Genomic DNA, 26,387 nt, shown 5'->3' on the forward strand with positions numbered 1-26,387 from the left:
CCACTGTAGGTGACCTTGGGCTAGGCACAGACTCTCAGCCTACCCCTACCTCACAGGGTTGTTGTGGGGATAAATTAGAGGAAAGCAGAACTATGAAAACTGCTTTGGGAGGACCCCATTGGGGAGAAAAGCAGGGTGTAAAGGAACTAAATAAGTAAATACAATAAATGCTAATATAGATTCAAACAAAGAGTAACATAAAATAACATCGTAGCTGGCCATACAGATTTGTACATATCTTAGTCTCCCTCTGCCCACTGAACTCTTCCCACTGGCTCCTGCTTGCTAAATTTCCCCCTTTCCCGGTTTTATCCTCTTTGGTCTGGGTAAGGGCCTTTTTTGGTTCCACTGAGCGATAATTTTTAAGAATTGTTGCAAACCGGCTCCTTTGCACAGGGCAGATTTCTGTTGTGGCAGGGCTCTTAATTTTGGATTGTGGCTTGTGTGTTCGTTCTGGTTAGAATTTTTAGTTTCTGATAACTTTAAAGTTAATTGTAATTGCCTGGTGCAAATGTTTTGTAAGCCATCTCACGCTTCTTAGAGAAAATGGACATATATATATAGACATTTTTAATTAATTAAATGAATGAATGAATCCTAATCTTTTAATTTTTTTAACCTTTAAATTGCTTTGAGTCGTACATTTAGAGAAGACAGCATGTAACCTATAGCATTTTCGAAAAGTAGTGCTTGCTTGCTGGTCGCATCACAGCTCATGATGTTAGCCAGGCAGGTCGGCAAGCCTGGCGGCCCCTTGCTGCCTTTCCTCCCTAGGAAAGGGATACTTTGATGTGCTGGATTTCATCACTTTCTCCGGGCAGGACTGGGATAGTGTCAGTATCTAAACAAAGGCCTTAAATATTGTGAGATCAGGAAACTAGGCAAGAGAATAGCTGGGAAAGAGGTCGATCCAATTGCCCAAGTCTCAAGGGAGACAGTTGAAACCGACTGTTTGATGGAGAGGAAAGAAGCATTTCAAAGGACCACGTAAAGAAAGGTGCCAGAGAATTCCCAGGGATTAAAAAGAAGCAACTAGTTAGTTTTGGAGTGCTGAACCTTTGACCGTGTGTATGCAAGTGTCAGGTACAGGATGGCAAGACTAGTCCTGTGCAGTAAACATATGGCTCACGCTTCTGCCGCGCATCAGGGTCAGCATCAGCCAACCCTGGGGTGGGTGAGCTGTCAGGTTCCACCGCCCCTCACTGCCCACCCTAACCCCCCCACCCCCCCTGCCCTCTGACATGCAAGCGTGCTGCCACCTGGAATCATGGGAAAGCTCAGCACCATGCGTTGCACAGCAGCTGTGCCCTCCGCCACGAGCACTGCGCAGCATCGTCAGGGAAATGGCATGCAGACAAGTAGGGAAGCTGGCAAGCGGGCAGGGGGAGAACGCCCAGGCTGGTGTGTGTGTGGGGGGACACACTAGTGGGTGGGAAGGGAGATGTGTGGGGGAGAGGCACTCTCTGCCTGGGCCTCCCAGATCCCTGCTGTGTCTGGTCACATTCAGTTTGGAGAAGTTGCAGCATTACAGGAGAGGGTGTGAAGGATGAGCCTGTGAGGCGCCCGCTTAAAGCTGCATGTCCCCCCTTTCCTAAGAAGCACTGGAGCTGCTCCCCTTAGAGAGAGGGAGAGCAGCTTCCATTTCCTTGGGGACAGAGCAGGTTGCGGCTCCTGGCCATCCTGGAAGCCGCTGGCTGGCCAGCGTTGGAAACAGGATGCTGGGCTACATGGGCTTGCATCCCTGGTGGAACAGGCGGTGAAGGAGTTGAGCTGGACTCCATAGCATGTTTTAGGCCAGTGGAAGTGACTGCTGCAACCACCTTGTGGGGTGGCTTGCTTTCGTGAGTCTTTCTTTGGGAAATGCTGAGCGCAGGGATCTAAATAAAAGATGGAACTAATAAAACTGTGATCGGTAACACAAGCAGAAGCAGAAAGCATTCGGAGCGCAGTTCCCTTGGCAAAGAAATTGAGCGTGCACGTGAGCATGTGTGTTCACGCATATGCCCCTTTGGGAAGCTGCATGGCCTTCTTGTGGTGTTTTGCAAAACATCACCGTGTGCTCCTGAACATCTCAAAGCCATTTATGCACAGAAGGGCCTTGGGGAAGGCATTGCTGCTGGCAGCAACGGTGGCAGTAACGTGTGTATGAATATGGTTGCTGTTATATGGTTGCCGTTGAAGAACTGAATTTCTGCCACAGGATGGTGTGCAGTGTCTAAAATTCCAGCCCGTAAAAAGCAGTAAAACTAGCAAAAGCAATGTCAGTTTCGAGAACGTACCTTAAAATGAAACGAGGAAACAGGAGAGAGTCTACAGCTCCTAAAGCGTTGCCCGAGGGACCTTCCTGGGCTGCTTCCAGAAGTACCCCGAGCCTCGCAGGGGCGTGAAGCAGGCCTCTCCTCAACAGATCGTAGGGCGAGAGGCTCATCTTCTACCGTGATGTGGGGCAGAAAATTTCCCAGGGCACAAAATACTCCGGAAAGATTTCCGATACTGGGAAAAGATACCTGCCTTGCATACGTAAACATAGTCTGCTTATCTATAGTTGTTCTGCTGCAAATCAGTTACGTTGCAGGGGTTAAATGTTGGGATATGAAGTGTGGACAAACCTTTTACATAGTCCAGGCTAGTAGGGGGCATTTTTATTCTTTTGCTAACAATATTTGAATATTTAAATTCGAATTAGAAAATTTTCCAATTCAGATGTCCCCAGGAAACCTGCACGGCTGGGGTTAGAGAGGGGACGAGGGCAGCCGGCAGCCCTGCCTTCCTTTCCGAAGGGGGGGGGGAGGTGCCTTCTTTGGCTGTGACTTCCTGTGCCCTGTGGAAGTCCTGTGGCACCTGAAAGACTAACAAGCGTGCCGTTGGCTGAAGTTTTCATGAGCCACAGGCCACTTGCACGACAGCTGATGCCGCAATAATCGTGTTAGTCTTTAAGGTGCCGTGAGATTGTTTGATATTCTGACTGCGGCAGACTAACGTGGCCGCCCCTGTGTCATTGTCAAAGCAAAACTTTTTTCTGCGTGTCTCAGTCTTGACCAGCAGAGGGTCCGATGAGCCTTCCTGGCTGGCCGAACGGACCGATCTTTTGTGTCTTTGTCTTCAGTCTTCTTTCCTCCATGGCATTGGCATCCCAGGGAAGCCTCCGTTTCTCCGGCTCAGATCAGCTGCTTGATCGAAATGCCTGTTTGAATGGTGATGTCCGGCTGCCTTCCCTTGATTCTCTCTCGCTTGCAATTTTTTTTCCAAGTTTCTTCTCTCTGCATCTGTGGAAACTCTCAGGCACCCATACATCACAGCTGGTAGCCAATGGCAACAACCATATTAGAATAAACTTGTCACGGCTAAGCACTAATAAATGTAATGATTACATTTTACAATTCCCTTTTTCTTCACCACACATTTCCATTGAAAGGTAATGCTCCCGGGGCTTGCGTTCTGCTGATAGGAGAGCAGCCCCCTAATTTCCACCCATTCTTCAGTAAATGCTGCGTGCTTTCCGTTAATAGCATTATGAACAGTTTTGTACTAATTCAAAATTAGATATCTCATTTGCATAAACAAATTACTGTTTGGATTAGCGCTAAATAGTTAAGACGGCTGATATTGGAGGAGATTTGATTTGGTTGGAATGGCCTTCATGTCATGGCAAGCGTGCAGAATTTGGAAGTGTGACACGTGCAGCCCTAGCTTTCGTAACAGGCTGGGATGCTCTAATGCCCATAGAGAACACGGTGTGAAAAAAAGAGAGAAGTTTCTAGGCCTTATGGCTGCTGAGAACTTGTTCATAGCTTCTAGGGTGGGCAGGTGGCACACAGGTGGGGGGGGGGTCTGTTGTTTCTTTCCCTTGATGTTCTCCTTTTTTAAAAAAATTAATTTTTAGTTCCAGCTTATTCTGATAGCAGAGTTAATCAAAAATCTTACATTTTTTTGGTTACATGATACATACCATGCATTTCATTTCGTCTCTACAAATTCCATCATAGTTATATTATTTTTCACTAAGCTATTATCACTGTAAGTCTACTTTCTTTAATTCTAGTACTTTTTTCCCTTTCTTCCTTCATTTAATTGTGTTTTGCTAACATACAGTTGTGTCCCTATGTTATACTTCTGTTCAACCCATCTATAGAGCAGGATCCAGTTTTGTTTCCCATCAAGTTCCCCCCCCCTTTTATTAATTCTGTCAATGTGTCCAGTTCTGCCATCTCTTAAGATTTTCTCTATCAATTCTTCTTTTGTCGGTAATCCCTTGATGTTCTCCTCTGGCTGCTGAGGGAAGCAGAGCTATCGCTCCCCTGTCATGAACTCAGGGGCTCGCCAACGGCCGCCTAATCGAGGGGAGTCTCACAGAACCTTTTGTGGTGGAGAGTGCCGTCAAGTCATGGCTGGCTTATGGCGACCCCTGGTGGGGTTTTCATGGCAAGAGACTAAGAGAGGTGGTTTGCCATTGCCTGCCTCCATGACCCTGGTCTTCGCTGGAGGTCTCCCATCCAATTACTAACCAAGGCTGACCCTGCTTAGCTTCTGAGATCTGACGCGATGGGGCTCTCCGGGTCAGGGTCATGGAACCTTTATAGCGTTGCAACCTCTGGGTTGGGAAATTCTTGGAGATTTTGGAGGAGGACCTTGAGAGGGGCTGGGTTTGAGGAGGAGGGTGTAATGCCATAGAGTCTACCCTCCAAAGCCGTCATTTCCTCCAGGGGAATTGAGCTCCGTAGTCTGGAGATCAGTTGTAATTCTGGGGGAATCTCCAGGCCCCACCTGGAGCTTGGCAACCCTAAACCCTTAAGACTAATCAAACTTTTATTCCTTTGCAAGTTTTGTGAGCTAGAGCACAGAAATGCCATTCAGCCGCTCCTGATAGGCTGCTAAATGGCATAAATAAAAGTAGGCGGGCCTTTTATGAAAGAGGTGTAGAAGGCGTAGACAATCAGTCGGCAGCGGCCAAGGGGCCATGAAATGCAGGAAGGACAGGGTGAAATGTAAGTTTGCAAAAATGCAGATTGAATCATGAAAAGGACAGTTGGCCTTTCCTTGGTTTTGCTAAAGCTGTTAATGTGTGTAATGGGTAGGGAGTCTTGGGCTTTACTATTTAACCCCGGCAGCCAGAAGGGAGCTTTGACTCTCGAAAGTTTATACCCTGGGACATGTTGGTCTTTAAGGCGTCACTGGACTCGAGTCTTGCAGGATTAAGCTCAGGAGGACTTCATGCGAGCAAAGCACGAGCTGTACCACTAAGCCAGAATACCAGGCTGACTTATATAAGGAACCCTTTTACGCGCCAGCATGCTACGTATCACCTTTTAGGACAAGGAGAGGAAAGACCTTGAATAGCAGCTGCCTGTTGGAACAGGTAGTTCTAAGGCGGAAGAACACGTGGACTGACTGTGTGGAAGAAAGCTCCACCCACCCCCCGCACTGCCACTTTGGTCCAGTTTGTGCCCCAGATGGGCTTCAGTGAGCCCCCCATATTGGGACGAGACGGATCTTTCTTTGCAAGCCTTCCTCCTCAGACTGATTCCCGGTCTGGTTTTGCGCCTTCCTTCCATCGGTAGTTCCCAGACTGCCTCCTGTTGGCCTGCCAGACTGCAGCCGGATGCTCTCCAAAGCAGCTAGAGCACCAGCAGCGTGGGAGGCAAGTCTGCCTCTGGGTACCTGCCCGCTTTTAAGGGCTCTTCCTGTTCTGAGCATTGAGAAGTGAAACAGGAAAAAGCCCTCCTCCATCCAACTTGGAGCCCTCCAGAGCAGTTGAGAGCCAGCCGTGAGCCAGTGTAGTGTAGTGGTTGTTGTGCTGGACGAGAATCTGGCAGAGCCAGGTTAAATCCCTCCTTGTCACTTTGAACTCAAGGGGACCTATCACTACGTCTAACTCTCAACATGGCCCCTTGTATGAATATTTAAATCCAGAGATTGGAGCCATCAGTAGCCAAGACAGCTCTGCCTACAAACCTGAGAAAAGTCTCAAGTTTGCAGAAAAATCTAACATCCCAAACGTTGAAGAAATGGATGCCCTCTGAAGTCTCAGTGACCCTGATGCAGGTTGCCAACGTTCAAACCTTGGTTCTGGCCGTAAAAGGCCGGAAGGGTGTCAGACTGTGGCTTGCTAAAAGTTGCAACTCAGACTACCCCTTGCAATGAGACAAAAGTCCATCGATTTCAAAAGGCTTTACTGAAGATAAACAACCATTAGAAGTACATATTCCAAGACCCAAGGATCTTGGCTGAGCTTGAAAATTGTTACGAATGCCAGGCAAAAGCTGAGGTGCAGAATAGCAGTTCCCTGCAGGCCCCATCCTCCCCCTCAGTTCTCAAAACAATCGGCCCGAGGGTGAGAAAGTGAAAGTTTCTCAAGGGTGTTGGAAAAGCAGATATATGTAGACATAACATTCCTCTTCTCTCTGTAAGCCTCCAGCGGAAGGCCTGCCACCTGCAAAAGAAACACTTAACATACAGACAGGATTAAAATGGAGTCTCTTTGGCTTAAACACAATCAGAACCTGACAAAGGGTGGGCTTTCCAAGGCTTCTTTTTCCTGCCAGTCTACCCTTGTTCACCTTCCTCCTGTCCCGGAAGGAAGTCTCACCAGGGTCAGGCCCGGCAGCAACTATCAGGCAACTTGCTACCATGCCATTTGCACAACTTATCCAGGTGCAGTAATGGCCACCAGGCGGCGTATTGCTGTACAACTTGCTTGGGCTGAGTAACAGCCTCCATGCACCTTGCACGACTTGGTTAGGCCAGGTAGTAGCCCCCATACAATTCTCGGGAAACGTGCTAGCGCACGACTTTTGCAACTTGGCCAGACTTTTCTCAGGGGGAGGGGAGGAGGGGGGTTGGAGCCAGTGTGGTGTCGTGGTTGGCGTGGTTCTGGGAGACCCAGGTTAAATCCCCATTCTTCCAGTCTTGCTGGCTGACCTTGGGTCAGTCACAAACTCTCGGCCTAACCTACTTCACAGGGTTGTTGTAAGAATAAAATGGAGGAGAGGAGAATGAGGTAAGCAGCCTGAGTCCCAATTGGAGATAAATGAAGTGTATAAATGAAGTAAGTAAATAATAAATTTCCCCATTTCTGCACAAAACCGTTCACTTCTTTTTAAAACCTGGTTCTTTGAATTGCAATCGACTATGCAGAACAAGAACGTATCTATGACTTTGTTCCATTCCTATAATGTATTTTGATTACTGCGGTATGCTTTGCTTTGCTTTGAAATACACGTTAGACAGCGAATGTGATGCTAGGTAGCTGTTTTCGGGGCCTGTTGGAGTAACCATAAGAACTGCTGGAATCGTCAGAAATCAAGCGGGTGAGTTTTCAGGATAACAATAACAAATTGGAATCATGCCCCTACCGACCTATAGACGTTGTTCAGTCTGACATGCTTGTTGAGTCCCAAAATAGCTTGTCTGGCTGTGAACGACTGTGGTTCTTTGTCATTGCAGATCTCTGGTACTAAACCGTACCCGTCAGTCACCCCCAGGGAGCAAGTCCCAGGTTCTGCAGCACCAATGGAGGAGCAAAGGCCTGCGTTGTATCGGAGGGGTCATGTACAGGGTGTCAGCAAACAAGCTCGCCAAAACCTCCAGCTCTCCGGCCAGGGGCGGTGAACCAGCCAGCAAGATCCATGCCCGAGCAGGTAAGTCCGGGGGCAGTTTTATGTTGGTTTGCACTTCTGAAGGCAGCGCGTCCAGCGTTCTTGCTTGGCACGGCAGGACTCTGAAGTTAAGGGTCGCCTCCCATCCACTTGCAGTCGAAACACATGAGATAAAATACCTAGGTTCAACTCGTGTTCTCTTACCTAAAGGTTTGTCGGGAAGTGTAGGCGTCCTTGTAGCTTAAAGTTTAGCATTTACAGAGCAGCAGGGAGAAGTGCAGGTGTCCTTGCAGCTTAAAGTTTAGCATTTACAGAGCAGCAGAGGGGGATGTGCGGGGGTCCTTGCAGCTTAAAGTCTCCCAGTGCAGCCAGGCGTCGCTCTGCAGGGCCAGGCCGGGTGAGGGGAAGGGAAAATGCCGTGATGCACCTTGAGAGTGGGAGGAAAGGCACCCCACGCCTGCACTTCCCTCCTCGCTGCTCTGTAAATGCTAAACTTTAAGCTGCAAGGACGCCTGCACTGTAAGTGCTAAACTTTAAGCTGCAAGGACGCCTGCACTGTAAGTGCTAAACTTTAAGCTGCAAGGACGCCTGCACTGTAAATGCTAAACTTTAAGCTGCAAGGACGCCTACACTTCCCGGCAAACCTTTAGGTAAGAGAACACGAGTTGAATCTAGGTATTTTGTCTCATGTGTTCTGACTCTTGGAGAGCTGGTCTCCCAGCTGTGCCTTTGTGGTTCCGTTTAGATTATTCTTTGCATGTCGCTCTTCACATTAGCCTGGCTGGCGGTGGTGCAGGAGGAGACATCAAGGAAACGTGCGCCCGTTGTCAGTGTCGCCACTGGTGAGGTCCAAGCGGTGTAGCAGTGAAGTCCAAGCACTGCCAGAGCTGCTGGGGCTCCGCTTGGTTTGCTCCTGTGGCCCTTCAAGGCAATGACCTACAGGACAATTTCCCAATAAATTAAGAGGTCAGTCCCTGTCTCTTTCTGGACTTAAAAAAAAAAATAAGCAAGCAACCTGCCTCCAGTTTCCTTCTTGAATTCTCCACCAGGTTTCTTTTTTAATGCTCTTGGGAGACAGATTACCTGGAAAAGATGTTTCATCAACTTCGCGGCCCCCCCTGACCTCCCCCTACATCCCCGTCTCCACTATTATCTGCACACTTTTTAATTTTCCATCTGCAGCGCCCAGCGAGTTAATCCATGGTTTAAGCTAAATCTCCACCCTCTTCACCTGCTGAGATGAGGTGCCGTAAGCATTTCTCGCTGCTCCTCTCCCTTCCCCGGCTTGCCCCTAATTTCTCACTCTCAATTTCCTCTCTCACGCCTTTTACCAGCAATTGGGGGCGGCTGGGGGGGAGCCGAGCGGAGCAGCTGAGGAGGAAATCGAGAGCTGCTTAGGCTTTGTTGAGATGTTGCCTTTTGGGGGGCTCCCGATTTCTGGCCAAGGTTTTGAAAACTTCTCCAGCCCCTTTTCAGGCCTTCTGCTGACTGCGTGTTTGTGTCCATTGAAGGCTCTTTCTAATCCCCTTCTTTATGGTCTTGTTTAGCAGCAGTTTTGGCTCCGCATGTTCCTGTTAAATATTTTATTTGCTTTGGGGTTTTTTAAAATCTATTCTCTGGTCTCATTTAAGTTGTTTTTTGAGGAAGTGGAGGTGACGAGGAAATTAGATGCAGATTGATTTTTCTTCAGAGTTAATTTGGACAACAGTCGATCCCAGAGCCTCCTTTCTCCTCTTCTGGTGGGAAATTGGGGTGCTTTTTCTTTTTCTGGGAGCTTTGCCGAAGCATTTCCGATCTGATTATGCCATAATCAGCAGGCCCCAGGTGTGACCAGCTCCTCTCTTGTTTATCATACCGGGCTTATTTCCTTTTCACCTGCTGGTGGGAGAGGGCTGTGGGCGAGCACGGTCACTCAGCAGGCTGAAAATACATCTCCCTCCCTGAGGATCCTGGGCCCTCCTCGCCCTTGGATTTCAGAGTCTTTTCAGCGTCTCACTGGCTTGGCCTGCATTTGGTCTCTGAATCTGTGTAGCTTTTCCATGCGCAAGGCAGAGACGGCTGAACACAGATCGGCCTTGTTCCGTGTCAGGCTGCTGGGCTGTTGAGCTCGGGACTCTCCATTCTGATTTGGCCCCTGCGTACCAAGGTCTTTCCCAGCCCTGCTGCAACTCTTTTAACTGGATTTGTTTTGTTGCATTCACTTGCAACCTGTCTTTCTGAAGGCCAGAAAAGGCTTAATAGAGAGGACACAAGGCGAACCTTTCAGAGGCGAGTGTGCCGTCCAAGGAGAGGCCCTGAAGAGACCGGCACCTGGAAAAGAGCCTCTGAAGATGAGCGTAGAGATTGGGCCGGGTGATACGGGAGCAGGTGCCCCTTTGAGTATCTTGATTTAGCTGTTGAGTGTTTCATAGCTCAAGACCAGCCCCTCAAACAGAGATTGGAAATAGATTGAGCTGGGGATCTTTGGCAGGTAAGCTTGTGTGCGCTCGCTAACGCACAGGCTCAAGCTAGTTGATATGATATTTAATGCCGATGTTAGAGCAACTAAAGGCTGGTGCAGGAAGAGGCAAGCTTCAGCATCTCACAGCTCTTTTCTCCCGGCAGAAAGAAATGGCAGGACAAATCCAGCTCTGTCTAGTGCTGCTGCATTGGAAGTGACTGCCCCTTCCCTCGTGAATACAGTTTGGGCTTTTACAAAAGATGGTTTTTACAAATGGAGTAGCAGTATTCGGGGCTTTTTCTCAGCTGGAACGTGGTGGAACAGAGTTCCAAAACTTCTTGAAAATGGTCACATGGCTGGTGGCCCCGCCCCCTGATCTCCGGACAGAGGGAAGTTGAGATTGCCCTCTGCTCCCCTCTGTCTGGAGATCAGGGGGCGGGGCCACCAGCCATGTGACCATTTTCACCAAGGGCGATTTAAACTTTTAAAAACTCCCCCCCTTGTTCCAGCTGACCCAAAGTGACGTCTTCGGCCCTGGGAGCATGCACGCATTTTGCGTTAAACTATTTTAACAGTTGCTTTTGCTGTTAAATTGTTTTAACTCTCTTTGACTGTTGGTTTGCATGGTTTTAGCATGCTTTTCTTTTTAACTGATCTTATATATTTTCTAAAATAAAAGGTTATTTCCTGTTTTTCCATATAAAATGCACAAAGCTGCTTAAGCTAAAAAACATAACAAAGGTTAAAAACATCAATAAAATTCATAGAGTTATAAAAACAGATCTAGGCTTAAAGCCCTGAGCAGAACCATCGTGACATGGACAACTAACAAAGGCTTCCAGAATAAAGAAGCTCTTGCAGAAGGTCTGCGAGGAAGGGGGCTACTTTTATCGCCTGGCGGAGGGAATTCCACAGTCTTGGGATGGCAACCAAGTAGAGCTTTCGGTGCATCCCCATTAAGCTAACCTCTGAAAGATCAGGATCCTACAGTGCATGTGCACATGCACGCGCATACACAGACACACCCAAGCTGGTCCCTACATATGGAATCAGTCCTTCAAAGACTTTGGTCCCAAGCTTATAGCATTGACTCTTAATGTATTATGACATATAATTTACGTTGTACACCACTTCTGATAACCTTTGGGGAATCAGCTGCTAAACAGCTTGAATGTAGGCATGAAGTGGAGCCTCCTTGGACTGAGGCAGGGTTCCTGATTTCTGGCTGCAGGAAGCATGCCTGGAACATCCCAGAGGGCATCTTGCCTGCCCCTGGGGGAACAAAAGTTGTGAACTAGATGGATCCTGATCTGGTCTGGTAAGGCCACCCTTGTACTCTTTAAGAAGTGTGGCATTTGCTGTTCTGCTGGCCTTCTCTCAAAGGTGCAAAACGTCCAGCAGAGCAGTATATAAGTGCAGTTGTTGTTATCTGTTTACTAAGATAAGTAAACAGGGTGCATAAGTATTATGCCGTGATTCTCTTTGATCAGCTGAATATTAGATTTTGTTGATCTATTTTATGTTTCTTTGATTGGCTGTTTTTAGATTTTGAGGGTTCCCTCCCCCCCAAATATCTTTTTTAAAATTGGTCACGAGACCAACGAGTGCCAGGAGAGGCAAAGTAAGAATATAATTGATACGTGAGAAGTGTTTGTGTGGCTGATTGCAGGCTATGAAAACTGTGTGTTGTTGATAATTCGTCTGCTAAGCATCTTTACAAGGTTCTGGAAACATTTGCATTGCTGGTGGTGCCTACTTGGTGTCTCTTGAGACCATTGTACTAACCCAGAAACCTCTAACCTTAAAACCATGGCCTGTAGAATCTCGAGTGCCAGCAGATTATCCTATTCAGAAGAGGGCAATTGCCTGTGGGGCCAGTTGTGTCCTTTGGGAAGCTGGAACATACCCAGTCCGAGCATTAACTCTGCCCCAGTCGCCTTATGGGGGCCTGAATCACCTTGTATTCGATACAAGTACAAATGATATTAAATGTGCCTGGGGGGGTGGGGGGGGGAGAAGCACTTATAGCCCTTATTTTATAAGATATCTCCACCTGTTTGTGTAATCTGCTAGGGCATAACCACTTTAAAAGTTTCTTTTGGGAGAGAGCTTTCCAGCCACTGTGTATTTGGGGCTAGCAAAGAGATGGGAGATGCTCTTGACAGCTTAATTGCTTGGCATTTAACTGAGGCTGGTTATAATTTCACCGGGTGATGGTGCTCTCTCTCTGGATCCCCTGGGTCAATATTTTGTCTCCCTCTATCGTGACTTCAATTTAGAGCCAGGATGAAGCTCTCAGCCTCGCCTCTCGCCCAACAGGAAGCTGGGCCAGTTTGGCATGCCTTTAACCAGTAAGATACCTGATCGGAGGACTTGCCATAGAAACTGGACTGACCAGTCTCTTATGCTTGCTGCTGCCCCCAATGTCCAAATTCTGGCATTGGCGTTTCATAATGGCGGCGGCCGGGGGGGGGGGGGCGGGTGCGGTTAGAATGCCAGCAGCTCCGCATCACTTGCAGGGAAAGGTTTGAAAGGAGAGGCTCACAACCCACCGACAGAGAGCCTTGCGAAGTCCAATGCAGGCCATAGCAGCAATGTTGGATGGGCATCAAGGCTCAAGCCAGAGACTGTGTGTCAGATGCTTCTGAAATAGTAAAGAGTCCAGGAGCGCCCTTAAGACTAACCCACTTTATTGCATCTGATGAAGCTGTGGTTCTCAAAAGCTTATGCTACAATAAAGTTGCATCTGATGAAGAGAGCTGTGGCTCTCGAAAGTTTGTGCTACAATAAAGTTGGTTAGTCTTAAAGTTGCTACTGGACTCTACTATTTTGCAACTACAGACTAACACGGCTAACTCCTCAGGTGCTTCTGAGTGTTTAATCAGTGGGACCAGGTGTCTTAACATGTCCTCTCTTTGTGCACGAGGCTTTTAGACTGCAGTTCTTTAGTTCTATGAACCAGTCCTTGAATCTCAGTAAGAAAGGCGAGCTATTAAGTAAATAAATAAGCAAAAAATAACCGACTCTCCAGAACTGACCAATGTGCCTGTTAATGATTTAACTGGCTTGGATGGGGTTCCACCAGAGGTCCTCTTGAGGGACAGCTGGGCCCAGCCTGATTTCCTCCCACCAGCCAGCCCCAGCCCCAGCCCCAGCCCCTGCTTTCAGCCCGCTGGCTGAACTGAAGGAATTTTGGTCTCGGGGGTTGCGTCTGACTCCCAACCCTTTGCAATATCAGTGGCCAATCACGAGGCTGCCAGAACTGATCTAGCAAGTCATCCATCTCTGTAAGTGAGAGGGAAACCAGCCGTTTCCCTGTAGCTTGTCCACAATCCACCTTGTTATCACAAACACAAAGAACAGTAGCTATTTGCGCTGGGTGCTTTTCACTTGGTGGGTGGGAGCAGAGTGGCTGTGTGGCTTTATTTACGGTGTGCTTCAGTGCAAAGAGGGGTTGGCCGGTAGAGCTAAAAGAACACGTTCTTTTCTGCCAGCTCCCGAACTTGATTAAAATGTGCGCTAAACAGGGCTTGTGCCATTTCAATGGGAATGGTGCCCAAGCGGGCGAGATGACTCAGTGTGACAAGAGAGGGAGGGGGCATGGAGGGAGGAGCCGGTGCTGGGCTCTCGCGGCCCTTTCTTGCGTGCCCAGGGTCATGCCGATCACCACTTTGGGGTCAGGAAGGGATTTTCCTCCCGGCCAGATTGACCAGAGATCCTAGAGAATTTTTGTCTTCCTCTGAGCATAGAGCAGGGGTCACTGGGCGAGGTGAGGGGGAATAGCTGTAAATTTCCTGCATTGTGCAGGGGGCTGGACTGGATGACTCTTGGGATCCATTCTGATGAAGACGATGACAACGACGACAACAACAACATTTGATTTATATACTGCCCTTCAGGATGACTTAACACCCACTCAGAGCAGATTACAAAGCAGATTATTATCCCCACAACAATATCACCCTGTGAGGTGGGTGGGGCTGAGAGAGCTCTGAGAGAGCTGTGACTGACCCAAGGTCACCCAGCTGGCTTCAAATGGAGGAGTAGGGAATCAAACCCGGTTCTCCAGATTAGAGTCCCGCGCTCTTAACTACTACACCAAACTGGCTCTCAGTTATATGTTTCTGTATTTCTATGGATCCAACCTGGCCTTCACTTTGAAGGCCTGGTTCTTTCAAAGAACAGATGTGGCGGTTAAGCTGTGTCCAGGTTGTCTTGCTTCAGGCTGCAGTTGGGGGCTTTTATGATGAAATGCTTTCTATGGGGGGGGGGGGTAGTAATTCCCTGTGCATACGGAGGAGCAGTCTGGGCTAGGACTCTTCTTGTAAGGGGCTTATTTTCTATGCCCAACCAAGTTTTTTTATTGGGATGGAAATGCATTGCCTCTTATGACCACCACCCCTCACACGCACACAGAGCGACTTTGGGAGAACGAGGCCTAAGCTGAGCCCCAGGGCTTTTTCTTGTGTACGCTCACAAGTCATTCTCCCTTTTCCCAGTTGGCCACTCAGTCATGAGGGAGAAGAACTCTGTGCATGCTCAGAGGAATGCTCTTCTTCTTTAGAATGTCCTCGCTGGTCTTTGGGATGAGTCTTGGAATACAGATGGGGCTATATCCTTGGCTCTTAGTCTGAGCTCCGGGTCCAATGTTCTTCCTAAAACCTATTGATGGAGTGCCCACAGAGAAGATGTCAGAGCCGAGGAAGGGAGCCCTGGCTGGAACGGCTTCAGGGTTGCACTGAGCCGTGACACAGCCGCGGAGACAAAAAGGTGTCCAGGGCGGAGCTGCTCCAAGGAGTTCAGGGCTGCTTATATGGGCTGATGATATCTTGCTCTCGCAGCTACACTGTGCGTTAGGCTTGGAGCAGTCGCTGATACTAAGGCACCCGGGGAGCTTTGTGGCTTAACCGAGAACTTGAATTTGGGTCTCCGTGGCCCGCCTCTTATGCTGTTATCCGCGATGCTACCAAAATGCTACCTGCAGCTTAGGAAGGGGAGGGGGAGCTGAGGCTGAAACCGTGCAGCTTGTCCAGGACCTCTTGGCTCACAGCTCTCTCACTGCCCCAGGTTTCACCCTGTTCTTGGGCACACACTTTGGTCTCCATTTAGTCTATACTAAGTTTGAGCTTTCTTTCCTCTTGGCAGGTAAAGGCACATTTTGTCTGTCTCACCTGGGAAGGGAGCTGGCAAAGAAGCCTCCCCCCCTCCTTCTGCAGCATGGTGGGTAATAACTCTCCCTTGCCTTACAAGGCTGTTTTAAAGATTGGATCCAGATTACATGTGTGAAGTGCTTGGAACACTTAAACATGCTACTCACTATACTATTGAAAACGAAGTCCTGCCCTCAAGTCATAGTTGACTTATGGCAACCCCCTGGTGGGGTTTTCATGGCAAGAGACTCACGGAGGTGGTTTGCCATTGCCTGGCTCTGCAACCGTGGTCTTTGCTGTGGGTCTCCCATCCAATTACTAACCAAGGCTGACCCTGTTTAGCTTCTGAGATCTGACGAGATCAGGCTTTCCTGGGCTTTCACTATACTGTTATCAATAATGATAAAAATATCCTGCTGTGGAGGCGTTTTGCTTGAAAAATGAAGCCTCTTCCACGTCCTGAGCATCAAGAGCTCTAGGGCAGAAGTGGCACATTTGTTGAACTCCCTGCAGGTCCGGCAGGGCCAAGGTGGTTTGCAGAAGTCTTCCCTCCCAGAGTGGAGGTTTGTGCCACCTGTTCGGTTGCTGCATGCCTTGTGGGGGATTCATCCGTTCAAGGATCACCTTTTTTTGACCTGCCTGCGGAGAGCTTTTGACCCTGTTCCTTTCCCTCTCTGTCCCAAGCCAGCCAAGCGCACGAGGTACAGGCAGGTGGAGGGAAAAGGTGAGGTCCTTGGGGTGTGTGGGAAAAACCTTGCTTAAAAGTAAATTCTGCAGAGAAGTTTGGGGGGAGGGGAAGGGGGGGTCAGAAGGCAACCTCTAGTACAAGATTGAAAGCAGCAGGAACAAAATGAAGGGTTGACATTGTCCGGAAAGCAGGCCTGACCCCAATCTATTAGCGAGCAGCAGCTGCTGGTGGCGCTTAACGCTCTTGGAGCTGTGATGGAGTTGGGGGCGGGGGGGGGGCAGCAAAAAGCTGCACTCCAGTTTCTCTTGGAAGCAGAACCCAGATTTTGAGAGCTCTTCCCTCCCCAAGGAGCACGCCTTTGATGCTCTCCTTTGTCCTGTCAGTACAGGAAGGGAGGACATAAATGCCAGGTAGCACAAACAAGTTCAAAATTGACTGTCGTTGGTATGGTGGAGCGCAAAAGCATTAGGAGGCAGGAGATGAAATCACGGTTCTGCCATGAGCCTCACCGGCCTGCGTGTTTTCGTGTGCTTTCTCAGCTTAGCCTGCTTCATACGGCTGCTGGTAATTTCTGGCACCTGGAAAGAAGAATGAGAGCGAACAGTTCCCCAGAGCACGGACACTTCCGGCTGGCTCGACTGTAGGTGACTCTTATTCGCCGTAGACAACCAGACTGGCAGGGATTAGCTTTGGGGATTTCTGGGAGAGTTTAAGTGGCGCTTTAATGACTGTGAAACGTGGAGCCCCAATAAGAGAACAAGTCATCCAGTCTGTAGTTGTGCAGTGAATAACGTGTGTGTGTGCTGTGGGGTGTGTGTGGGATGAGGACATCACACGAGCTCCAGTCATTAGCTAACTGCTCTGATTCTTGATCTGACAGACAAACTGGTCAGGGCTGTGCGAGCCAAGGGTTTGCCAAACGTGGACGCTGCTGTGCCAAAACCCAAATCATGCTCCCATGGAAAGCGGGATCTTGCAGCCTTAAGCATACTCTATACAGATTTCTGCATGTTCTTGTCACGCTCAACCCTGTGGCTTGCTGCTGCTGCTGCCCCCAAAAGGGGGGTCAGGGGGCTGGCCTCCTGCGTCTCCCCTCCCTGGCTTTTAAGATGCCATCAAATAGAAAAGCTTGAGATGTGCCATCTTCCAAAGGCAGCCCCACAATGCATTGCACTGCAGTAATCTAATTTAGATGTGATCGGATCACACTTTTCAAGGAAAAACCATAGCTGCAAACCTGCCAGAGCTGATAAAAGGCACCGTGCTCCATGGACGAGACCTGAGCCTCCGACTATAGGCCAGGAGCCAGTAACACCCCCAGCGTATGAACCTGCTCCTTCAGGGGAGTACAGCCCTGATCCAGGACAGGGTGGTTCCATAATCCCCGAACAACGTGGCCATTGAACAACAGCCCCTCAGGCTTGCCTGGACTGAGCTGCAGTGGATTGGCCTCCATCCATCCCGTTCCCTTTTCCAGACATGTGTTCGGAGCTTCCATGGGCATATTGGGTATGTGTAGCATGGAAAAGAAAGCTATAGACAGATAGGAGCTGAGAGGGCCCCCGCGGAAGCAGCCAGACAAAACCTGGCTGGAGGTATAGTTGCTCAGGATGCACCAGTCATGGCGCTCTCATGGTGGGTTGTGTTATTCTTGTCACGGTGCATAAACGAAGCCCATAGGGGTGACTCTGACATCTTCCCCTTGCATCCATGGAAGGGTCTTCTGCTCGCTACATGGTGGGGCCCACAATTTCCACATCCCATGTTGGTCTCACCCAGCTATATCGGTGGTAGAAGAGCCAGTTTGGTGTATTGGTTAAGAGTGTCAGGACTCTAATATGGAGAACAGGATTTGATTCCCCACTCCTCTGTGTAGTAAATCAACAGAAATTATTCAGTTATTGTGCATTGGAAGTAATGAGAATAGACACACGCTGCAGTGTAGCTCTGTAAGAATACTTTGCTAAAAGGATAACAAATAGGGTTACTTTGGAAGGAAATAATAAATTACTAATAGACGTCATCTTCCTAGTATAGCTAGAGAGAGAACTGAGGGAAGACCGAACTGGAACAAAGAGCAATAAAACTTCAGTATATAGCATCACTTAATTGCCCCCTCAATAAACAAATTGCCCAATAGAAAATCCTAATTCTGCTTCATTATGCTTAGAGACTCCCCTTCTATGGTGGGAATCCTTACTCAAGGCCCTAGTGGTTACAAGCAAAGTAAGTTTACTAATTTAGTAGGTAACACAAACCATTTAACTCTTTCATGACTGAAATGGAAACACTTGCAAATCCCCAACACTTTGCTTGAAGCCATCTGGGTGACCTTGGGTCAGTCACAGCTCTCTCAGAGCTCTCTCAGCCCCACCCACCTCACAGGCTGATTGTAGTGAGGATAATAATAACACACTTTGTAAACGGCTCTGAGTGGGCATTAAGGTGTCATGAAGGGCACTATATAAATTGAATGTTGTTAGAAAAGCCGTAAGTGGAAAGATCCATTTTGTGAATTCTCAGGATCCAGACCAGAGGTCCTTGCTGATAGGCTCCATCTAGGTAGTGTCTGTAGTGGCCTCCTCTCAAGTAAGCACACAACAAATTACAGTCTTCCTCTTATGCTGTAGGACTGCACTTTTGCTACAGAGCTGTAATGTGTTACAATTAAAGTAATTGTGGGTTGAAGCAAAGTTGAAAATGGTGCCGACTCAGAAAGGACTGGGCTGTGCAGTTCCCTCTCAGGACACATTTTTCACACACCTGCGACTGGCAAATCAACATTAGTCCAAGATTGCCAGGAAAGGTTGTTAATTCGCTTCCTTTAAGATATCTGTAGGTGAGCCCCGGGAGCTGCCCCTCACACCTGTTGTGCTTAGAGACGCAGCCCCACGTACTTCCTTTCCACTTGATAAGCCGGCCCTCTGCTCCCCTGCCACACCTGCCTTTCAGCAGCTTGGGAAAGGCTGGCTTCAGAGCCATTTTCCCCATTGGCCGGCCCAGTTCTGCCAGTGCCCCTAAGCCTTGACCCTTAGGCAGTATCAGCCGGGAGCCCCAAACAATACTCTGTCTCAGAAGGCCTTGTTGAAAAAAGAAAGACTCTCCTATGTGTAGGAGTCAGAAAATAATCCGTTTAAGGAGAATGCAGTCTGGGAGGCTTTTCCTACAATCTTAACACAAAAGGAGCGGGGGTTCCAAACTATTGAATGGTTTACTGGAAGGACTTTGTTTCGATTGATAACGGGACATACAATTGGATTGTGTATAGAATTATTTATTTGTTGTATTATATTCATTGTATCATATTAATTGTATCATATTGCTTGTACTTACTTTGATTGCACTGATTATAACAATATTAATTTGTACACCTTGTAGTGTGATTTTTGGGTTCCTAGGCTTTACCTACAAACAGAGATCATTCCCAGTCCATCACTTTTTTTATTGCTAGATCAAGAACTGTTATCTCTGCCGTGCCAGAGTAGAAAAATTCAATGGCTATTTAATTTTTTTGATTTCTTTTCTCAGATGTCTTTATGCTTTTGTTTCTCCCCATTTTCTGTTATGATTATTTATGTATGCCACCTCTCCAGAGACCTGCTCAAGGCGGCTAACTAGCTGCTTGTTTCAAATGCTTTTCTTTTGCAAAGCTGCTGAAAGGTCCGTAATTGCCAGCGTGGTGTAGAGGTTAAAAGGGTCCAACTGGGACTGAGGATCTGGGACACCAAAGCTCAGATTGCCCCTCTGCCATAGCAGCTCACTGGGAGAAGCTGAAGCCAGTCCCGTTCTCAGTCTTAGCCTACCTTGCAGGGTGGTTGTTGTGAGGATAATGTGGAGGAAGGATGAATGCTGTTGAAAGCCTCTTTGGGTCGCCAGTGTGGAGAAAAGCAGGGCATAGGTAAAATAGTCTGTAGCTGCAAAATAGTAAAGAGTCCAGCAGCACCTTTAAAGCTAACCAACTTTATTGTAGCATAAGCTTTCGAGAACCACAGCTCTGTTTGTTAGATGCATCATCAGCTTTCGAGATCCACAGCTCTCTTTGTCAGATGCATCATCAGTTTATGAGAACCACAGCTCTCTTCATCAGATTCTCAAAAGCTGATGATGCATCTGACGAAGAGAGCCGTGGTTCAAAAAAGCTTATGCCACAATAAAGTTGGTCAGTCTTAAAGGTGCTACTGGTCTCTCTACTGTTATAAAATAAATCACATGTCCATGGAATACATACTCAAGTAAGAGGGGAAACTGGGGAGATGCAGAGAGCATAAGGCCCTAGATTTGGGCCAGGACTTTGATAGACATGTTCCTCATTTGTATATCTGTGGAGATAGCCCAGTCCCCAGTGAGCATTAAGCATGCATAAAAAACTTGGATACTATCAGGCAAATGTGCAGCAATCGGTGAGGCTCCAAGCTGCTTCTCAGTAAAATGTGGCATGTCCTGAAGTGCATTCGTGATAGGAGGGGGGCTTTGGGTGTGCACGAACGATACGTGTGAGAATGTGTCGCGTTTGCATTCAGCCAGGTTCAGCATGCCGTGGCTCTGTGGCAATGCAAGACGAGCAGAGCCAGACGGAGGCTCACAATGACGTTTGTGCTGATAAATATTATTCAGAAGGCAGCCTGGGAAACTCCATGTGCAAGTGGGTGGCGGGGTGTGTGTGTGTTGCTGCTGACCAGGAGCCAAGCTGTCAAGGGCCGTCATCGCAGCCAGAAAGGACACGTTTGAAGAAAGTGCTCTCTCGGCTGGTTGTTTACCAACTAATTTTAGAAGTGCTGAATATTACAGAAACACAGTCTCTGCATTTGCCCAGAAGATAAAAGGGCTCAGCGCACACACACAGATGAACCCCCCTTAACCCCCCCCTGAGGATTTTGATCATCGCAGGTGCTGTGTGAACAATCCATTGTTCTAGCTCATGCCTTGTCTCGAGGCCTCCTCTTTGAGTTTTGCCGGGAGTTCGTGCTGCTAGGAATCAGGAGTGGGTCATCTCACCGACGTGTCCGGACCTGGCCTAATACTGTAAGGGTCCAAAGTGCTGGCTCGCTGACCTTCCCCAGGTCTGGCCGTGGCCCAGTGAACGGGTCACCTCGGTGGGCATTTACAGTCTGAGGAGGCTTGCAGACGCTCCTGGGATTCTTGCATATGCAAGTGCTCTGTGATGTGTAGCTTCTAAATCACACCAGAGAGGGACCCTCAGCGTCTTTGCCACAGGATGGAGGGCAGGATGTTTGTGCTCCCCCTATCCTAGGGGTCAGCTGCGCACTATCCTTGGTCCCCTTTCCGCTCTGCACAGCAGGAGTGTCCAACTAGGGCTGTGGAGAGCTGTGTTCTAATTCCGACTAAGCCACGAAGTTCACCCTGGGCCCGTAGCATCCTCTCAGCCAAACCTCCATCTCAGGGTTACTGTGAAGATAAACCAGATGAAGGCAGAACAATGTGTTGTTCCCTGGAGGACGGGCACACAGATGTCCGTAAGCAGGAAACACTCATGGGGAGAAGCCCGTTCCTGACCCCCTCCCAGTCCCTTCTTCCACAAGGTCACTCCGACCCACCTCCGCCCAAGCTCTAAACATTTAGGATCTCACAGTTCTCAGAGGAAACCACAATTGCCATAGGGGATAGAGAGAGACAGAGAGGTTAATAAGGAGGTTTGAACTTGGCCTTTGCTACGGCAATTTTAGGTGAGCCATTCTCTCCCCTCCTTGGGACCCCTTTCAGCAATAGGAGGATTTGAATACCGACCCACCTTACAGGATTCTCATATGGAATTGCTACAGAATAATGTATGCGAGGCGCTTCAAAGTGTAGTTGCTAGTTAAGGATGGGGATCGGCACGCAGGGCAGCTGTGCAGGCTCACGCCCAGTTCCCCTGCACCTCTTCAGTGTGCCTCTGGCAAAGTTATGGCCAAGACCATCGGCCTGGTTTATGGCATTCTTCCACAGTGGTGGGTGTTCTTTCTGTCATCAGGCCCCATAGTTGCAAGCGGTGCCATGCAGGCGTCCCGGGAGCGAGGTCGCCTTCAGGCTTCCCTTTGAAATCCCTTTGGGGTGCAGCAAAAGTCATGCGCGAATTATTTGGGCAAATCTAACGGAAGCGAGAGCTCTTGGACGATTGCTAGGATTTCTGTTGTCTCTTTTCCCCCTCTCTCCTCTCTATGCCCTCACCCCCCCCCCACTTGTGCTGATGTTTTCTGCTGAGGCTGCCCAATGTGTTTGCGGAGTGTCGGCCCCAGAAGAGTCCCAGATCCAATTAATGAAAATAGCGCGGAGCAGATTTAGCTCTGACCTGTGCCGGCTGCTGAGTCATATTTGATGTCGCGCCAGCTAATGGCTGGTGAGTGCATGCCGTTAGGGCGGGGCTTAATTGCCAGGAGGCTTTGCACAAATGTCCTGTTCTCTCTTGACAGTTTGTGCTGCAGTTGGAGCAAGTTGCGAGACCATCAGCAGAGATGGGGTCATGCACGGAGGTGGATTCTGGGCAGGGCATTGTCATGCCAAGCGCTGGGGGCATGAAACTGACTCAGCAAAGTTTAGTGGGCCTCAAAAGAGCGTGGAAAAATGTTTGCATTCTGCAGATCTCTCCGTCAAATAGAAAAGTAGTAATTTCTCAGTTGTGAGGAGAGCACAACTAAGTGTACTGACATAGGCTCTGGACAAAGGCTGTTTGCCTCCCGTATTTTGTACAGCACCTGGCATGCCTGTGGGCTCTAAATAAATCCATGGTAGCAGCAGGGCAACCTTGAGGGAGGGCAGGAAGAAGCCCAACGTCCCTCCACTGTGCTTTCTTCTCCCCAGTTTGCATTTAGTTCTGCGTGAGTAGTAGATTGTGATTCCCATGAGCAGCTTTAGGAGCCAATTTTGGGGTGAAAAACGGGATAAAAGCAAAGCCAGTAAATCATCTGTATGCAGCCTGAACTGCATTGCACTGAATGTCTTGTTGCTTTTTCCTGGACCTGCTTGGATCAGACTGCAAATCTGTGCAGTGGCTGCTCAGGCGATATATTTGTGGCCGAAAATTCAGCCGTCCCGCTGTATACTTTATAAACAGAGCCCTTCCACCTATGTGATGATGGATTTCTGGGCAGGAAATCTGAATGTATGACGGGACGTGTACGTCAGGTAGAATCTTTTAAGGTGTCAAACACAGGGAATAATGGAATGCGCCGACGGGGAGACTTTTCGTCGCTTGTTGCGGAACCTGGGATCTCTGCTCTCACCTGGCTTCTTGTGTAGCCCACAAGGTTATGGCCACAATCTAGCAAACAGAGTGATTAATTCTGCCTCCCTGGTAGGGTTCTTGACTTTCTGATTTCAAATTGCAGTCCCTGTGCCAAATGTCAGGCAATTTGCTGGGCAGCGCAGCAAGCGGGAGGGGGTAGGAGTCAAAAATCCTACTTGGGGGCATTTAATCCTTTGCTCTGTTTCTAAGTGGAGTATTCTGGGTTGTGGGGCTGTGTGACATCCAGGAATGGAGTGTGTGTGTGTGTGTGTGTGTGTGCTGGGGAGGGGGTGGGAGGGCCAAATTTAACATGAGAATTGGAAAGAACCAGCCGAGTGCTTGACGGCAGCGCTCCGGGATCAGTGTAGCACCCAAGCAAATGCTGCGATTGTGCACCTGCTTCTTTAGAATTTAGACTGCCAGGCAATCGGAATTAGTGCACGCACCTCTCCTTTCCATCCAGAGCAGGGGAAGGGGGGCTCTGGCTCTTCGATGAACAAACTAAATGACCCCCCCCCCCCGCCCGCGCCCATACACACACACACAGAGCAGCATCTAATGCTGATTGCCTGGAAATGGCTGGCCTGCTTAAATGAATAATAATTAAAGAAATAAATTTCCTCGGTGCCAGTTCAGAAACGTTTTGTTCAGCACGAACGCTGAGGAGGGCCTCTGAAACGGGAGTGGGGGGGCGGGCGGGCTGCCGTCTGCAGCTGTAGGATGCTAATGTGGCCCTATTAGAGGCAGCCTCACGGTTCAAAGAATGCCTTTCCTGGGTGCTGAGGTCACGCGTTAAAGAGGTTTTGCAGAACAAATTGCACTGAACGGCGAAGCAGAGGGGAGATGGCTCCGTTCAGCAGGTGCATTTAAATAAAAGGGGGCTGCCGCTTTTATCAAGTGGGCCAATTGATGGAAGGGTGCAGTGGCTCTGGTAGGTGGTGGGCGCCTGCCCAAGGAAGTGGCAGAGCCCATCCAAAGGGGATCCACAGAGGTGGCTGGGATTGCTGGCACACAGCGGCCCTTTCCTCTTGCCACGGGCGGGGGGGGGGCGGGGGGAGGAAGACTTGGACTGTTTCACAACTGTGTGGGGGAGCATGGTGGGCTGCAGAGCTGGTGGCTGTGGTTTGAGCTCCAAGGCCTTCTTTTAAAATAATGTTCAAAATATCTCCTTGCATACGCACTGCTTACCTTTAGTCACGCAGTGAAGATGCTTGCGCTGTGGTGGTAGCTGCTGCAGAACCGAGTTCTTAAACATTTGCACAGCCAATCAGATTTCCAATGGCCAATCAGAAGCCTTGTTGGGCAAAAGCCCTACCTGGCTCCGCCTACTTTCTAAGAACACTTGGCAGGCGCCAGGTAAGCTGTCTGTGGCACCCACAGGCACATGTTGAGGAACCCTACACCAGGCAGGCTCTCTAGGACTCATAGAATCATAGAATCATAGAGTTGGAAGGGGCCATACAGACCATCTAGTCCAACCCCCTGCCCAGTGCAGGATCAGCCTAAAGCATCTCTGACAAGTATTCATCCAGCCTCATCTTGAAAACTGCCAGTGAGGGGGAGCTCACCACCTCCCTAGGCAGCTGATTCCACTCTTGAACTACTCTGACGGTGAAAAAGTTTTTCCTAATATCCAGTCGGTACCTTTGTGCATGTAGTTTATTGCTTCGCGTCCTACCCTCTGCTGCCAACTGGAACAGCTCCCTGCCACCCTCCAAATGACAGCCTTTCAAATATTTAAAGAGAGCAATCATGTCCCCCCTCAACCTCTTCTCCAAACTAAACATTCCCAAGGCCCTCAGCCTTTCCTCGTAGAGCTCAGTCTCCAGACCTCTGATCATCCTCGTCGCTCTCCTCTGCACCCTCTCGATTTTGGCCACATCCTTTTTGAAGTGAGGCCTCCAGAACTGTACACCATACTCCAGGTGTGGCCTGACCAAGGCAGTATAGAGAGGGGCTATGACCTCCTGCGATTTCGATGCTATGGCCCCTTTGATACAACCTAGGATTGAATTAGCCTTTTTTGCCACCGCATCACACTGACTGCTCATATTCAGTTTACAGTCCACTCTTACCCCAAGATCCCTTTCACATATACTACTGCCCAGAAGTGTATCCCCCATCCAGTATTTGTGCTTCTTATTTTTGTGGCCCAGATGTAATACTGTGCACTTGTCTTTGTTGAATTGCATCCTATTCACAGCTGCCCACTTATCCAGAGTATTCAAGTCTTGTTGAATTTTAATTCTATCTTCTTGGGTGTTTGCTACCCCTCCCAATTTGGTATCATCAGCAGATTTAATGAGCAGCCCTTCCACTCCCTCATCCAGATCATTGATAAAAATATTGAAAAGTACTGGGCCCAAAACCGAGCCCTGTGGCACCCCACTGGACACCTCCCTCCAATCTGATGAAACGCTGTTGACCACCACTCTTTGAGTGCGATCCTCCAACCAGTTCCCTATCCACCGAACTGTCCTATAGTCTACTCCACAGTCTTCCAGTTTGCCCATCAGAATGTCATGGGGGACTTATCAAAAGCTTTACTGAAATCCAGATAAATCACGTCAACAGAGTTCCCCCGATCCAGTAAGCTGGTCACTCGATCAAAGAAGGAAACCAGTTTGGTCTGGCAAGATCTGTTAGGAACAAAACCATGCTGACTTCCCCGGATCACTGAGCGGTCCTTCAGATGCTTACAGACTGATCCCTTTAAAATCTGTTCTAATATCTTCCCAGCAACAGAAGTCAGACTGACCGGCCTGTAGTTTCCCGGGTCATCCTTCCTCCCTTTCTTAAAGATTGGGATAACATTCGCTCTTCTCCAGTCTTGTGGCACATCCCCAGTCCTCCAGGAGGCCTTGAAGATGATGGACAGGGGTTCTGCAAGTTCTCTGGAAAGTTCTTTCAGCACTCTTGGGTGCACCCCATCCGGCCCAGGGGATTTGTATTCATCCAGTGCAGCCAGATGCCTCTCCACAACCTCTCTGTCAATGTCAATTAGCCACTCAGGTGTCCTGCCACATTTTCTACTATCTCTAGATGTGCCTGAGTTCTTCAGGGAGAAAACAGAGGCAAAAAAGTCATTAAGCCTGTCTGCTTTTTCTCTGTCCTGCATCAGAGTTTCTCCATCTACTCCCAACAGTGGTCCAATTGCCTCTTTTACCTTGAGTTTGCTTCTCACATATCTGTAGAAGTTTTTCTTGTTGTAGCGAGCCCTCCTGGCCAGACCCAGCTCGTACTGAGCTTTGGCTTCTCTGATGGCTGATCTGCAGTACCTAGTAACCCTCAT

The 26,387-nt window shown here is 48.8% G+C and overlaps 1 protein-coding gene across 1 annotated transcript in view; it reads left to right on the top strand.

Moving 5' to 3' along the window:
- The window catches only part of ZC3H3 (zinc finger CCCH-type containing 3), a 307,903-nt gene that overhangs the window by 182,160 nt on the left and 99,356 nt on the right, over positions 1–26,387 (top strand). Inside the window, exon 5 of the mRNA XM_054984638.1 lies at positions 7,444–7,637. Within this exon, the coding sequence (XP_054840613.1) occupies positions 7,444–7,637 (194 nt within the window). The remainder of the gene's footprint in view (positions 1–7,443; positions 7,638–26,387) is intronic.

The sequence above is a fragment of the Eublepharis macularius genome, chromosome 7 (genome assembly GCF_028583425.1).
Source record: "Eublepharis macularius isolate TG4126 chromosome 7, MPM_Emac_v1.0, whole genome shotgun sequence".
Lineage (NCBI taxonomy): Eukaryota > Metazoa > Chordata > Lepidosauria > Squamata > Eublepharidae > Eublepharis > Eublepharis macularius.